General features: G+C 46.0%; 1 protein-coding gene across 3 annotated transcripts in view; it reads right to left on the minus strand.

Moving 5' to 3' along the window:
* Positions 1-3,279, minus strand: part of ADAMTS20 (ADAM metallopeptidase with thrombospondin type 1 motif 20) — a 192,368-nt gene extending 189,089 nt beyond the window's left edge. The window contains exons 1-2 of one of the 3 annotated variants that reach the window (XM_075930234.2): positions 2,723-3,279; positions 882-1,228 (exon numbers count right to left, since the gene is read on the minus strand). In XM_075930234.2, coding sequence (XP_075786349.2) covers positions 882-1,228; positions 2,723-2,813 — 438 coding nt within the window. In that variant the 5' untranslated portion in view covers positions 2,814-3,279. The remainder of the gene's footprint in view (positions 1-881; positions 1,229-2,722) is intronic. The other 2 variants (XM_075930240.2, XM_075930230.2) reach the window with 2 other exon arrangements.
* Positions 3,280-15,133: the final 11,854 nt, after the last annotated feature.

The raw sequence follows: 15,133 nt of genomic DNA on the forward strand, positions 1-15,133 counted from the left end.
CGGCATTTGCATTTACATGGCTGCCGCTTTTTTCCGGCTTGGGGATAAGCCGGAGAAAAGCACCAGTCTAGACGCGATTCTCCGGAAAATAAGCCCTTTTCCGGAGGATTTCTTATTCCTACTTTCAAGGATTTCTTATTTCTACTTTCAAGTAGGAATAAGAAATCCTCCGGAAAAGGGCTTATTTTCCGGAGAATCGCGTCTAGACTGGCGCTTTTCTCCGGCTTATCCCCAAGCCGGAAAAAAGCGGCAGCCATGTAAATGCAAATGCCGCGGGGGATATTTAAATCCCCCGCGGATTTGCAATTCCGACTGGTCTAATCTGCATCCCTTTTCCGGAAAAGGGGTGCAGTGTAGACACAGCCACAATGTTTAATGCTGACTTATAGCATCACTTAATCAAAAAGCAGTTTATTGTATTTCTGAAGCAAATCATTTTTCTGTGTTAAAATGCCATACCTATCTCATAGAGCTGGAAGGGACCTTGAGAGGTCATGGAGTCCAGTCCCCTGACCTCATGGCAGGACCAAAGGTACCATTCCTGACAGGTTTACCCCAGACCCCCTCAAAGGCTGAACTCACAACCTGGGGTTTAGGAGGCTAATGCTCAAACCACTGAACTGTCCCTCCCACTGCCCAAAAGAATCTTATTATATACCAGTAGAAGATCTTATGAAAATGGCATGTGTGTATCCAACCAACAAAGAATCATCACAGCACACCTGCCAACAGCAACACTTTACTACTGGCATGACCAACTACCTTGAATAGTGCTTGAGAATTTCAGACTCAGCTCTGCTGCAAAGGAGCCTATCATATCTTTTTCAAACAAGGACAGACATGAATGAAAGAGAATAGGAAGCAATAACCAACATGCTTACCAGGCCACCACAGAGGCTGAAGACGGCTGTATGTGCCTCCTGTGCATTGACATGCCCCCGGTAAAAGCAGTGGCGCAAGTCAGGGGAGGTCTGCTCCTGTGGGGACCCCACATGCTTCACTTTATAATGGGCAGCAATGAATCCTGCATCGGTACTCAAGTTCAGTTGGAAGAGCTGTCCATAAGCATTGAGCTGGTAATGTGTCCTGAAAGGAGCAGGCTCCCCTGGTGCCTCCAAGCTCCTTTTCCTCCTCCTGAAGTGATGCGTGTGAGGGAAAACTTCTCCAAATTCATTCACTCGGGTAGGTGTGACTATCTCATAGAACGAGAGTTGCTTCACGAAGGTCTCTGCAACAGAAAGAAAAAGACCCATCTACACTGGCAGTTTGGAGAAGAGCCATAGTTTCATTCAACATTTGTTTATAGAATCATAGACCATTAGAACTGGAAGGGACCTCAAGAGGTCATCGAGTCCAGTAGCGTCCACACCAGCCCTTATAGCCCTGATACGTCTAACCTGCTCTTAAATATCTCCGGAGATTCCACAACCTGCCTAGACAACTTATTCCAGTGTTTCACCACCCTGACAGTTAGGAACTTTTTCCAAATGTCCAACCTAAACCTCCCTTGCTGCAATTTAAGCCCATTGCTTCTTGTCCTACCCTCAAAGGCCAAGGAGAACAATTTTTCTCCCTCCTCCTTTTGCCTGCAGTATTGTCTAGCTTTATTTGAGGAGACATGTGTCAGAAAGGAGACTAGGGCCGTGTCCAGACTCAGGGGTTTTTTCGGGAAAAGTAGCCTTTTCCCGAAAAAACTTCCCCTGCGTCCAGACTCAAGCCGCGTTCTTTCGAAATTATTTCGAAAGAACGCGGCTTTTCTTTCGATGGCGGTAAACCTCGTTTCACGAGGAAGAACGCCTTCCTTCGAAAGTTCCTCTTTCGAAAGAAGGTGTTCTTCAATGTAAAAGGGCGTCTTCGAAAGAGAGCATCCAGACTCGCTGGGTGCTCTCTTTCGAAAAAGCGGATTTCTCTTTCGAAAGATCCGCCTGCAGTCTAGACGCGATCTTTTGAAAGAGGCTCTTTCGAAAGATGCTTTCGAAAGAGCCTCTTTCGAAAGAAGCCTGCAGTCTAGACATAGCCTAGGTGTGCCAAGGAATTGCTCCCCTAGCTCCTCTCCAAGAGACATACCCCATCCGCAAACACCTCCAAACGCTCATACAAACTGTAAGTACCAGCTCTCTCGGCCCTACACACGGCAAATACCCACGTACACTGTGAGCACCACCAACATGCCTAGCAGCCACCCCGGCTGCCAAATGTGCCGCCTTTCCGTCGACATGCGCAGAGTAAATATCAGAGCCATGCACATATGTGGGGGTGGGGGAAGTCCTGGCTAGGCACTACACACAGCCTGACCCCCCCGCACATCCGCGCTCACACACAGAGCCACCGCTCGCGTGCACCCCGCTGCCTCAGTTACTCCCGCTCCGCTTGCCCCGCTCCTCTCTCACACGGACTCCAGTTACTTCGCAGTCGCACGCGCACCCCCACGCCCCGGCTCATGCTGCGCCCCCCACGCACGGACCCCCACTGACTCCCCCCATACCCACCTACAAACTGAGGGTGACCCTTGCCCCGCCTCCCCCAGACACTCGCGGCGCAACTCCCAGCGCCTTCAAGCGACTCGGGGCTTCCCTCTGCAACGCCAGGCGAGGCTCCGCGGGCGCCCCCAGCCGGGCGCCGCGTTCCTCGAAAGCACCGCGCCACGGTGCCACCTCCCGCTGCCCGGGGAAGCCCCGCCGCTCGGGGCCGAGCCCGGCTTTCTTTGTGGCCGCCTGTTTACCTTGTGAGGGGTGCAAGCGGGCCGCCCAGGGCTTGGTGATGAGGAGGGAGAGCGGGCACAGCAGCCCCGCCAGCCACCTCGCAACCCGCATGGCTCGCTCCGGGGGCGCCCCGCCGCTGCTCCAGCAGCAGCGCCCGCTTCAGCAGCCGCAGCCGCCACCCGGCTGGGCCGAACCCGCACTGCTCGGCTCTTGCATGCTGCTGGCGCCCACCCTTGTCCCCTTCGTTGCCTCTTCCCGTCCCTGCTGGCCCGCTCCGCCTTCAGAAAGCTGCCCGCTCCGCTGCCCCGTGCACGCTCCCCGCGCCGGAGCTCTGGCATTCGCTCTCGCTCCGCGCCGGGGTGGGCGAGGGCGGTTCTTCCCCTCCTCCCGCTGCCTGTGGGGAAGCGAGGAGCAGCATGCCAGCTTCACTCAGTCCGTGGCCATCCCAGGACCCCCGATCAAAGAGACTGCCCGCCCTCTGGGGGCTGGGACCTGGCCAATGAGTGGAGCCGGCTCCTTGCAGCCCCTCCGTCCTCACGCGCGCACACACTTGCTCTCCCGCACGGCCAGGCAGCGCAAAGTGTAAGGAATAATAACAGTCCCTCCGCACCACCGCATAAACCCGCACGGGAGAGCTCCTCTCCCCATGCGCGCCTGCCCTCGCCGAGCAAGTACCCAGAGCCCACTCAAACCAGGCTGTGACTCTAGAGGTAAGCCTGGGAATACGTGTCAGTAACAAGAAATGCACAGTAAGTCCATTCACTGTGCGCACCCACAAAACGCAAATGCTTGAAAAGCCTGGAAGTTCAGCATTTATACCCAAAGGGAAAAAACCCCGAGCTGCATTAGGCATGGATGGAAATACACCGCAACGATCACCTAGAAACCTTAATTCTGCCCACGCCCTCTGCTGACCTTGTACCTATTCACTGCACACTATGTGTAAAATGGAGCTATTTTGGTGAAGGTCTTTGTTTGAAGGAAGTCCTGATAAGGGTTTTAAGAAGTTTGTAGCCCTGTGGCATCATGGACTTGGTTTTCTGTTCCAAAGGTCCTCTTTAGGTTGCTGTGTCAGTTCAGTTGTCATAAAAACACTTAGCCAAGTATTCAGGAAAGCACTGAGTCAATTACATAATGATTATGGGGCAGATTACTAGCTTTGTGGGAAAGTTTTTAAGGAGGTATTTGAAGGATAGTAATCTGGCAACAAGACGTTCAGTTTTGCCAACCTCAATGAATCAAAAATAGTGAGTTGGACTCCTCAAGAGATCATAAATCAGACATTGCAATAGACAGAGTATTTTTTTAAAGGTTTTATATTGTGGGGTGGTTGGAATGCGGGGGTGTTGTGTGTTTTGACTTTTTTACTTCTCCAGCCCATCCTGTGTGTGAGAGAGACAGACAGACAAAATTAGTGTTGTCCACTCTTCCAAACTTAGTGGATAACTATGGCTCCCACTGAAAAAAAGTCCCCACCCTGCTTACCAGTTATGTTTGCTCTCTGTCCCAACTTCCAAATCAATACTGCCCTCAGCCCCATGTCACTTTAGCCTCAGTTTCCTGTCCCCATCAGTTCACAACATTAATTCTGCTCCCACATAGCCCTCTATCCCCCAACATTTCATCTTTTCCACCTTCACCCTTGTGCTTCCTGGGGTTCACACCCTTCCTCTTCCAGATTTGGGCAGGGAAAACAGTAGCAGGATCCTTCTCTTCCAGGTTGGGGGGAGGGCAGCTCCATGGGATTTTCATTCACACATATTCCTTCTGGCCCAAGTCTGTCTGGTGTTGCAGAGGGGAAGGGAGCAAAGGAACCATCTCAACGGCTCACAGCAGGGAGTAGCAGGAGCTGTTGTGTTGATCTATTTCTTCTCTTTCCTGTGTAAACAACTTCAGGTAGCTGGGGTGTAGGGGGAGGAAGAGAAGGAGAGGGGCTCTTCCTACAGCAGCTCTGGCTGCTCTGCCTCAGGGGGCAGGCAAGTGGGGCAGGCAGTCAACCAATGGGGTCTTCCTTTCTCTGAAGTAGGCCTCAACTTCACTAGAGGGCTAGAGCTTCTCCCTTCTGGCATGACACAGTTTGTTTAAAATCCTTTCTCTCTCACTCTCTCTTTCTCTCTCAGTGGCTATGTCTACACTAAAAAGAAAAGTTGGAAAAGATACGCAAATTCCAAACCGCAATTTGCGTATCTTTTTCTGCTTTTCTTCAGAAAGACGCTTTTTCCGACATTTGGCCTGTCTACACAGGGCCAAATGTCAGAAAAAAAACTTCTTTCGGAACATCCCTTTTTCCTCGTAGAACGAGGTTTACAGGGATGCTGAAAAACACATCTGCTTTTCCGAATTTTTTTTTTCGGAAAAACAGACGTGTTCCTTGGACATGACAGAGCTTTTCCTGCATACCTCTGGTATCCCAGAAAAGCTCTGCAGTGTAGGCATAGCCTCAGGGGATCCTAAAAGTGGCATAAAACTACCTTTGTCTCTACTGCAGGTCTTGTGCTCAGCTCAGCTTGATCAGCCATAAGAATAACTTTCTTTAAATCCACATTGTTGCCATAGTTGTCTATGAATAGAGTCCTGCAAATGCACAGATACCTGCTTAATATCCACAGGTATCTGCATCTGCAGATTTGGATGTGGATTATCCACCTTTCATTTTTGCAGATATGGATGCAGATGTGGCTACAAATTTTTTATCTAGAACCCTGAAAATTTGCAGATATCTGCTTTGGGTGCATGAGTATGCGCATCTACCAGGGCTAGCCCACAACATTTTGGCACCTGAGGCAGGGAGCTCAAATGACGCCCACATGCCACCTTTTCTCCTGCCTGCCTGTTATGTCTCTTGTGCCCTCCTTCCTCCAGCACAGCACTCCACCATCTCTGTGCATCTAGAGCAGAGAGAATACATATGCACCAGCAGCAGACACAATTTTCTATACTCTGGGTCCTAGTGGCGCCCCTCCATAGTTTGGCATCTGAGGTGGCCACTCTCAGTTTGCCTCATGGTAAAGCTAGTCCTGGCATCCACAGATTTCAATGCAGATGTCTGTGGCTCATTTTTGCGGATACAAATGTGGATATAAATTCTGTAGCCATTCAGGGTTCTGTCAATGGAGCTAAAGAACCTGAAGTATTTACAGTAGACTTCCGATAATCCAGCACCTTTGGGACCTAGGTGGTTCCGGATTATCAGATATGCTGGTGTATCAGGAGGTACTCTGGCATGGGGGCTGTGACGGTTCTGCCGGACCCGCACTACATCCGGGGGTTGGGCAGGAACGGTGCGGCGAGGGGCGAACCCTCCAACGTTTTGCAGGAAGGCAAGGGAAGATCCGCCGCCGAGAGTTTTGGGGAGGGGAGGGGAGGAGAGCGGGCTCCCCACCCCCCAGACTGCAGTAGTTATCCCCGAGCAGGGGGGTGAAGGGCGGCGCTGTGGGACCAACCCGGCAGCACCCCAGTTGCTCTGCTCTGCAGCTTCCCCAAGTCCTCCACTCATCAGTTTCAGCAGCAGCAGCGGCGGACTTGGGGAAGCGGCACGGAGCAGAGCCCTGTGAAAGTGCCTTGGGAGGCAGGCCAATCTTTGCCCACAGACAACCCACCAACCTGAAGCATATTCTCACCAGCAACTATACACCGCACCATAGTAACTCTAACTCAGGAACCAATCCATGCAACAAACCTCAGTGCCAACTCTGCTCACATATATACACCAGCAACACCATCACAGGACCTAACCAGATCAGCCACACCATCACTGGTTCATTCTCCTGCACATCTACCAACGTAATATACGCCATCATGTGCCAACAATGCTTTTCTGCTATATACATTGGCCAAATTGGACAGTCCCTATGTAAAAGAATAAATGGACACAAATCAGATATTAGGAAGGGCAATATACAAAAACCTGTAGGAGAACACTTCAATCTCCCTGGACACACAATTGCAAATCAAAAGGTGGTCATCCTGCAGCAAAAAAACTTCAAGACCAGACTTCAAAGAGAAACTGCTGAGTTACAGTTCATCTTCAAGTTTGATACCACCAGCTCAGGATTAAACAAAGGGTGTGTCTAGACTACATGCCTCTGGCGACAGAGGCATGTAGATTAGGCTACCGGACACAGTAAAATGAAGCGGCGATTTAAATAATCGCCGCGTCATTTAAATTTACATGGCTGCCGTGCTGAGCCGACAAACAGCTGATCAGCTGTTTGTCGGCTCAGCGCGGCAGCCATGTAAATTTAAATGACGCGGCGATTATTTAAATCGCTGCTTCATTTTACTATGTCCGGTAGCCTAATCTACATGCCTCTGTCGCCAGAGGCATGTAATCTAGATGTACCCAAAGACTGTGAATGGCTCGCTAACTACAAAAGCAGCTTCTCCTCTCTTGGAATTCACACCTCCAGATCAGCTACTAGAAGTGGGCCTCATCCTCCCTGATTGGATTTACCTCGTTATTTCTAGCCTGATTCTGGCCTACATATTTATACCTGCCTCTGGAAATTTCCACTACATGCATCTGACGAAGTGGGTCTTTGCCCACGAAAGCTTATGCTCCAACACTTCTGTTAGAGTATGTCTACACTACCACCCTAGTTCAAACTAGGGTGGTTAATGTAGGCAACCAAAGTTGCAAATGAAGCCAGGGATTTGAATTTCCCAGGCTTCATTTGCATATTGCCGGACGCCGCCATTTTTAAATGTCCGCTAGTTCAGACTCCGTGCCCGCGGCACGGACTAGGTAGTTCGGATTAGGCTTCCTATTCTGAACTACCGTTACTCTGAACTAGCGGACATTTAAAAATGGTGGCGCCCGGCAATATGCAAATGAAGCCCGGGAAATTCAAATCCCGGGCTTCATTTGCAACTTCGGTTGCCTACATTAACCACCTAGGTCGAACTAGGGTGGTAGTGTAGACATACCATTAGTCTATAAGGTGCCACAGGACTCCTCGCCCCTTTTCCACAAGCCTCCCACCCACTTCTTCCTGCCTCCTCCCCCAAGAGTGCCACATCCCCGCTGCTCCCTACCCTCCCAGAATTTCCTGAATTCTGCAAATCAGCTAATTCATGGCACTCCGGAAGTGCTAGGAGGGCAGTGGAGGAGTACATCAGTGGGGCCACCACTGGGTAAGAGGTGCGAGGGGAAGAGGGAGGCAGAGTGAGAGCTTGGCTGCCAGTGGGTGCTCTGCTCACTCATTTTCCCCTACGGAAGCTCCAGCATTCATGGAGTCAACACAGATGATATTGTTAACCTCTGATAACATCTTAGCAGATGCCCTCTGATAATGCACTTAAGTGATGTCTCACTGGCTTTCAATTTTCAAAAATGAATTCCAGTTGAAAAAATGAAATAAAGAGATTAGGCCTCAGTGACAATTATGTCCATGCCAACTTTCACATTTGAAACACTTGTCCAAAGTGTTCAAAACAAGCATAGGCAGATTTTTGTTTTGTCTTGTTTTACAGTACAAATATATATATATTTCCAGCAGTTCAGGAGAAACCAAGCCTGGAACATTTCAGTTTAAAAATATGAATGTATCAGAAATTATGAGCATGTGAAAATGGAGTTGAGAAAACTGTTCTATAATCTTAACTTTTTTAAGGTGGACCATATCTTAATAGAAATGTTCTTATCAACCACCTTTTCCCCCCTCCCTATTCATAATGGCAAAAAGCATCTTCCCTCCCATTTGCGATTATATACTATTCCTAAGGCAGTTGTTGCAATTACTTATCTGAACATTTGTTATATGGGAAGTATTTAATATTATCTTCCTTTAACACAGTTTAGCATCTAGAAACATAGAGGAGAATACTATCATGTGACCAACCAGCAACATGCAGACAGCCTCATAGTTGTCCCATGAGCTCTGAGATAAAGGACATTACAAGGCAACCATTTAGATTTGTGAGAAAAAGTGGAAGCTGAAAATGGCACTGAGGTTGCAAACCAGTGTGACAGGGAATATACAGTAATTATCAACAGTAAGTGGAAAACAATGAGAGCTTCGTAAGGAATACATGGAATGCAGTTTTCAGCATAGTCTATGTCTGCACTGAAGAGCTTTTCCGAGCTATCCTGGAAAAGCTCTGCTCCACCCAAGGACCGCGTCAGCTTTTTAGGAACAGTTTCCGAAAAAATGAATGCGTTCTTTTGGCATCCCTGTATTCCTCATTGTATGAGGAAGAAGGGATGTTCCAAAAGAGGAGGATTTTCTGAAATTTGGTCCTGTGTAGATGGGCCAAATTTCGGAAAAGGCTCTTCCGGAAATAGAAGCGGAAAAAGATACGCAAATTGCGGTTCACAATTTGCATATCTTTTTCTGACTTTTCTTGGCAGTCTAGACATAGCCATAGTGAGTGTTAGTTGTCAGTGGACATTTAGCGTTGGAAGGACAGAGAAAGACAGACTGTGGATAAAGACATTTGGGAGTAATCAGCCGAAAGGTGATAGATGAAGCCCAACTGAAACTGGAAAAGGAGGAAAAAATCAGAAGGAGAACGTGAGAGAAACTAAAGAGATCAGAAGAGAGAAGGAAAAAGGAGTCAGCATTAGGGCTACTACAGAGAGCTAGGAATGAATGAGGAGATCAGAGAGGGTAGATCTATACTTCAAGCTGAAGGTATGATTCACAGTTCAAGGAGACATACCATAGTAGTTCTCTGTAGCCCACCAGGACTCTGCAAGGAGCTTCATCCCCTCTGGGTCAGTGGGTGGCCACTCTGCCCCACTATACTCTCATCTAGTTAGTGCTAAAAAGAGAATGTAGTGGCATGAGCAATAGGAAGGACAAGTAGCCCCAAAGTAAATACCTAGCATCTCAGATGGGCATGTACTGGCTAGTACCGCTGCTGTTCCCTTGGCATAGCTCCCTAGCTCAATCAGAGCTAGCACCGGTAAGCCTCTTTAAGCTTGCACTCCCAGTTCAAAGTGCAGCTGTATCGTGAGTCATGAATTCTGAGAATAGGAAGAGGAAGGAATAAGACATAGATGAAATAATATATTTTAACAGTTTTATACTTTCAGGGACAAATTCATAAATGGTCTAAATCGGTGTCAGTCCAATGAAGTCAATGGAGCTACATTGATTTACACCAAAAAATCTGGCCCTCGTTGATATAATGCTTTCTGATTTCATGAAATCTGTATTGATATTATTGCTTGCTTGTAAAAACTGCCTTTAAAACACACTTCTTTCAGTAGTGAAATGAACCCATTCATTTATTTGCAAATTGGTTGAAACAATAGTAAAGAACAGAATTTTCAGACACACTGATGAACATTGGGGAAAAGTCAACATGGTTTCTGTAAAGGGAAATCATTCCTAACTAATTTACTAGAATTCTTTGAGATGGTCAACAAGTATGTGGACAAGGGTGATTCAGTGAATGCAATGTACTAATCTATTAGAGTTCTTTGAAGGGGTTAACAAACATGTGGATAAGGGGGATCCAGTAGATATAGTATACTTGGATTTTCAGAAAGCCTTTGACAAGGTCCCTCACCAAAGGCTCTTGTGTAAATTACATGGCCATGGGATAAGAGGGAAGGTCCTTTCATGGATTGAGAACTAGTTAAAAGACAGGAAACAAAGGGTAGGAATAAATGGTAAATTTTCAGATTGGAGAGGGGTAACTAGTGGTGTCCCCCAAAGGGTCAGTCCTGGGACCAATCCTTTTCAACTTATTCATAAATGATCTAGAGAAAGGGGTAAGCAGTGAGGTAGTAAAGTTTGCAGATGATACAAAACTGTTTAGGATAGTCAAGACAGAAGCAGACTGTGAGGGACTCCAAGAAGATCTCACCAAACTGAGTGATTGGGCAACAAAATGGCAAATTAAATTTAATGTGGATAAGTGTAAAGTAATGCACATCAGGAAAAATAACCCCAACTATACGTACAGTATGATGGGGGCTAATTTGGCTACGACAAATCAGGAAAGAGATCTTGGAGTTATCGTGGACAGTTCTCTGAAAACTTCCACGCAGTGTGCAGCGGTGGTCAAAAAGGCAAATAGCATGCTAGGCATTATTAGGAAAGGGATAGAAAATAAGACCCAGAATATCTTACTGCCCATGTATAAAACTATGGTACGCCCACATCTTGAATACTGTGTACAGATGTGGTCTCCTCACCTCAAAAAAGATATTTTGGCCTTGGAAAGGGTTCAGAAAAGGGCAACTAAAATGATAAGGGGTTTGGAACGGGTCCCATATGAGGAGAGGTTAAAGCGACTGCGACTTTTCAGTTTAAAAAAGAGGAGACTGAGGGGGGATATGATAGAGGTCTATAAAATCATGAGTGGCGTGGAGAGGGCTGATAAAGAAAAGTTATTTATTAGTTCCCTAAATAGAATAACTAGAGGACACCAAATGAAATTAATAGGTAGCAGGTTTAAAACGAATAAAAGAAAGTTCTTCTTCACACAGTGTCTAGTCAACCTGTGGAACTCCTTGCCAGAGGAGGCTGTGAAGGCTAGGACTATAAGGGTATGTCTACACTACCCCGCTAGTTCGAACTAGCGGGGGTAATGTAGTCATCCGCAATTGCAAATGAAGCCTGGGATTTTAATTTCCCGGGCTTCATTTGCATGAAGCCGGCCGGCGCCATTTTTAAATGCCGGCTAGTTCGAACCCCGTGCCGCGCGGCTACACGCGGCACGGGGTTCGAACTAGCCGGCATTTAAAAATGGCGCCGGCCGGCTTCATGCAAATGAAGCCCGGGAAATTCAAATCCCGGGCTTCATTTGCAATTGCGGATGACTACATTACCCCCGCTAGTTCGAACTAGCGGGGTAGTGTAGACATACCCTAATAGAGTTTAAAGAGAAGCTAGATAATTTCATGGAGGTTAGGTCCATAAAAGGCTATTAGCCAGGGGATAAAATGGTGTCCTTGGCCTCTGTTTGTCAGAGGCTGGAGAGAGATGGCAGGAGACAAATCGCTTGATCATTGTCTTTGTTCCACCCTCTCTGGGGCACCTGGTGCTGGCCACTGTCGGCAGACAGGATACTGGGCTAGAAGGACCTTTGGTCTGACCCAGTACGGCCGTTCTTATGTTCTTATGTTCTAATGTACTTAGCTTTCCAGAAAGTCTTTGACAAGGTTTCTCACCAAAGGCTCTTAAGCAAAGTAAGCTGACGTGGGATAAGAGGGAAGGTCCTCTTATGGACTGGTAACTGGTTAAAAGGCAGGAAACAAAGGGTAGGAATAAATTACTAGTTTTTAGAATAGAGAGGGGTAAGTAGTGGTGTCTGGCAGGGGTCCATACTGGTACCAATACTAGTAAATATATTCATAAATGATCTGGAGAGAGGGGTAAAGAGTGAGGAGGCAAAATTTTCAGATGATACTAAACTGCTCAAGATAGTTAAGTCTAAAGAAGACTGTGAACAGCTTCAAAAGGATCTCACAAAACTAAGTAACTGGGCAACAAAATGTCAGATGAATTTCAGTGTTGATAAATGCAAAGTAATGCATATTGGAAAACATAATCCCAACTATACATATGAATTAATGGGGACTAAATTAGTTGTTACCACTCAAGAGAGAGATCTTGGAGTCATGGTGGTTAGTTCTCTGAAAACATCCACTCAATGTGCAGCAGCACTCAAAAAAGCAAACAGAATGTTAGGAATCATTAAAAAGGGGATAGACATGGGCAGTGGATGCAGCTTGGGCTGGGGATGGCAGGCTCCCAGCCCCGCCTACAACTCCTCCCCCTCTGGTGAGGCTCCACCCCCTCACGATGGGGAGGGGAGGAGGCAGGGCAGTGTGCCCACACACATACACGGGGACAGGAGGGCAGGGGGAGAGCAGGTGTGTGCCCCAGACTCCCAGGTAGGGAGGAGGCTATGTGGCTCCAGCCTCCCTGGCTCCGGAGCACCGGGGAGGGAGGAGGCCACACAGCCCAAGCTTCTCTGGCCTCAGAGCATCAGGGAGGGAGGAGGGTGCACAGTCAGAGCCTCCCTGACCCCAGAGGGAGGAGGCCGCATGGCACCAGCCTCCCCAGCATGGAGCACCTGGGAGGGAGGATGGCACGCGGCCCGAGCCTCTTTTTTGAGGTACCTGTCATTGGCCACTGTCCGAAGATAGGATACTGGGCTCAGTACTCAGTATGACTGTTCTTATGTTCTTATGTGTACTGTTTATTCTTTTCATTCATCTCGTTTAGTGGAAATGTTAGAAATGAAATATGTATGCCAATTACCTTGCAAATTTGTAAAGTACAAGGCTATTCTGTGCCTATTGAAACTTTCCACTTTCTCTGCAATTTCACTAAAATTGCATGAATTTCCTGGTCATCTTGAATTGTAATGCTGTGGTGAATAGTTAAATATTTGCACATACTTTTAAAGTTATACAATGGATAAGTCTTATTAGTTAAAAGAATAGAATTAGTAAAAGTGAACATGTTAAGCCATTAACAATCATGCAAACTCTTTCTTGGCTACAGCACAACATTTAAAATGTAGTCACTCAACTGCATGCAGATTCTTTGTGTCTTAGAATCCTATATGGAAATCATGAGTTACAGAGTTTTGGTAAGGTCTGCCAAACATTGCCTGATATACACATTTTAATTAAAAGAAGCCAGACATTCACAATATATATTGCAATATAATGAATGAGTATTTCTTTCTCCACTTTATCACAATTCCTTGACACTTTGCCATTCTTTAGAAAACAATTTAAATCAATAAATCCTGTTTTTGTTTGTTAAGACTCCTTTTTTATTTCAGTTTTATTTTTTTCTCCATGATATTAAATCCATTTCACAATTCTATTCAGTCTGAGGTAACTTCCTTATTTTTCAAATCTGACTGAATATCCATATTGAATAGTCCTATCCAATTTAATTAGGATGAAACTAACAGGGTCCTATAGAAACTTGAAGAGGTTTTTGAACTATCCTATTGAATTCTACACTTGGGATATAATTTTCTATTTGATTTTGCAAGATGGGTCAGAAAACCCTTAAGAAAGTTATTGTCTTCTATGGTTTCATGCCTACTCAATTCTATAGCACTTTTCATAAAGATAATTTGTCAACTGTAAATTGAATCCCATCGGCTGTGTCTACACTGGGCCACTTATTCCGGAAAAGCAGCCACTTTTCCGGAATAACTTGCCAGCTGTTTACACTGGCCGCTTGCTTTTCCGGAAAAGCAATGACAATCTACTGTAAAATTGTCAGTGCTTTTCCGGAAAAACTATGCTGCTCCCGTTCGGGTAAAAGTCCTTTTCCGGAAAAACTGTTCCGGAAAAGGGCCAGTGTAGACAGCACAGTAGTCTTTTCCGCAAAAAAGCCCCGATCGTGAAAATGACAATTGGGGCTTTTTTGCGGAAAAGCGTGTCTACATTGGCCACAGATGCTTTTCCGGAAAAAGTGCTTTTCTGGAAAAGCATCCTGCCAATGTAAACGCGCTTTTTCCGGAAATACTTATAACGGAAAACTGTTCCGTTTTAAGCATTTCCGGAAAAGGGTGCCAGTGTAGACATAGCCATCATGTTTATGCTTCCCTTAAACACAACCTTACCAAAGCAGATCACAACTTTCCTTTATACAATTACTGTCTTTCTTGATTGTTAAAGTAAACCCATCATTGTAAAATAATTGCTTGTCAGACCAGCAATGTCAAAATCTGAAGTACTAACCAGCTGATAAGAGAATAGTATTATTTTTAAAAATTCTAATGAATGCTGCTCACTCAGAGCTATCCATCTCAATGACTTCAAATACATTTAAATAATTTACAACTGTATAAGCAAAACAAACACTCACATGTCATTATAAGTTCCATGAAGAAGCAAAGTGAAGAAGTCTCAGAGGGGTAGCCGTGTTAGTCTACAACTTTAAAAATAACGAGCAGTCTGTGGCACCTTACGGCATATCTACACTAGGAAATTATTTTGAAATAACTTACTTTGAAATAATAACTCCCAAAATAACTATTTCAAAATAAGCATTATTCCTCATGACAAGCAGGAGTTATTATTTAGAAATAACCAGCCCATTGTTTTGAAATAATGGGTTTGGTAGTGTGGACGTGTATGTCTACACAGCAAAGTTATTTCAGCATACCAGAGGTATCTTGAAATAGCTACCCAGCATCTTTTGAACATGTCCACTATTTTGAAATACAGCAGATGCACTATTTCGCCGTCCCTGTAAACTTCATCCTATGAGGTGTACGGAATGGCTCGAAATAGCACTTTATTTTGGAATTGGGCACTGGAATTGGGCACCAAATGACAAAATAAGCAATTTCAAAATAGACTCAAAATATGCTATGCAATTTGCGTAGTGCAAATTACGTATTTTATTTTGAGTTTCAGGTGCTGTGCAGATGCACCCTCAGAGTGCTCCCTGGGGCTCTAAGTCCAAGGTAGCACATCCACAGTCATGGAACCTGATTCA

Source organism: Pelodiscus sinensis, chromosome 1 (genome assembly GCF_052426305.1).
Source record: "Pelodiscus sinensis isolate ZL-2025 chromosome 1, ASM5242630v1, whole genome shotgun sequence".
Lineage (NCBI taxonomy): Eukaryota > Metazoa > Chordata > Testudines > Trionychidae > Pelodiscus > Pelodiscus sinensis.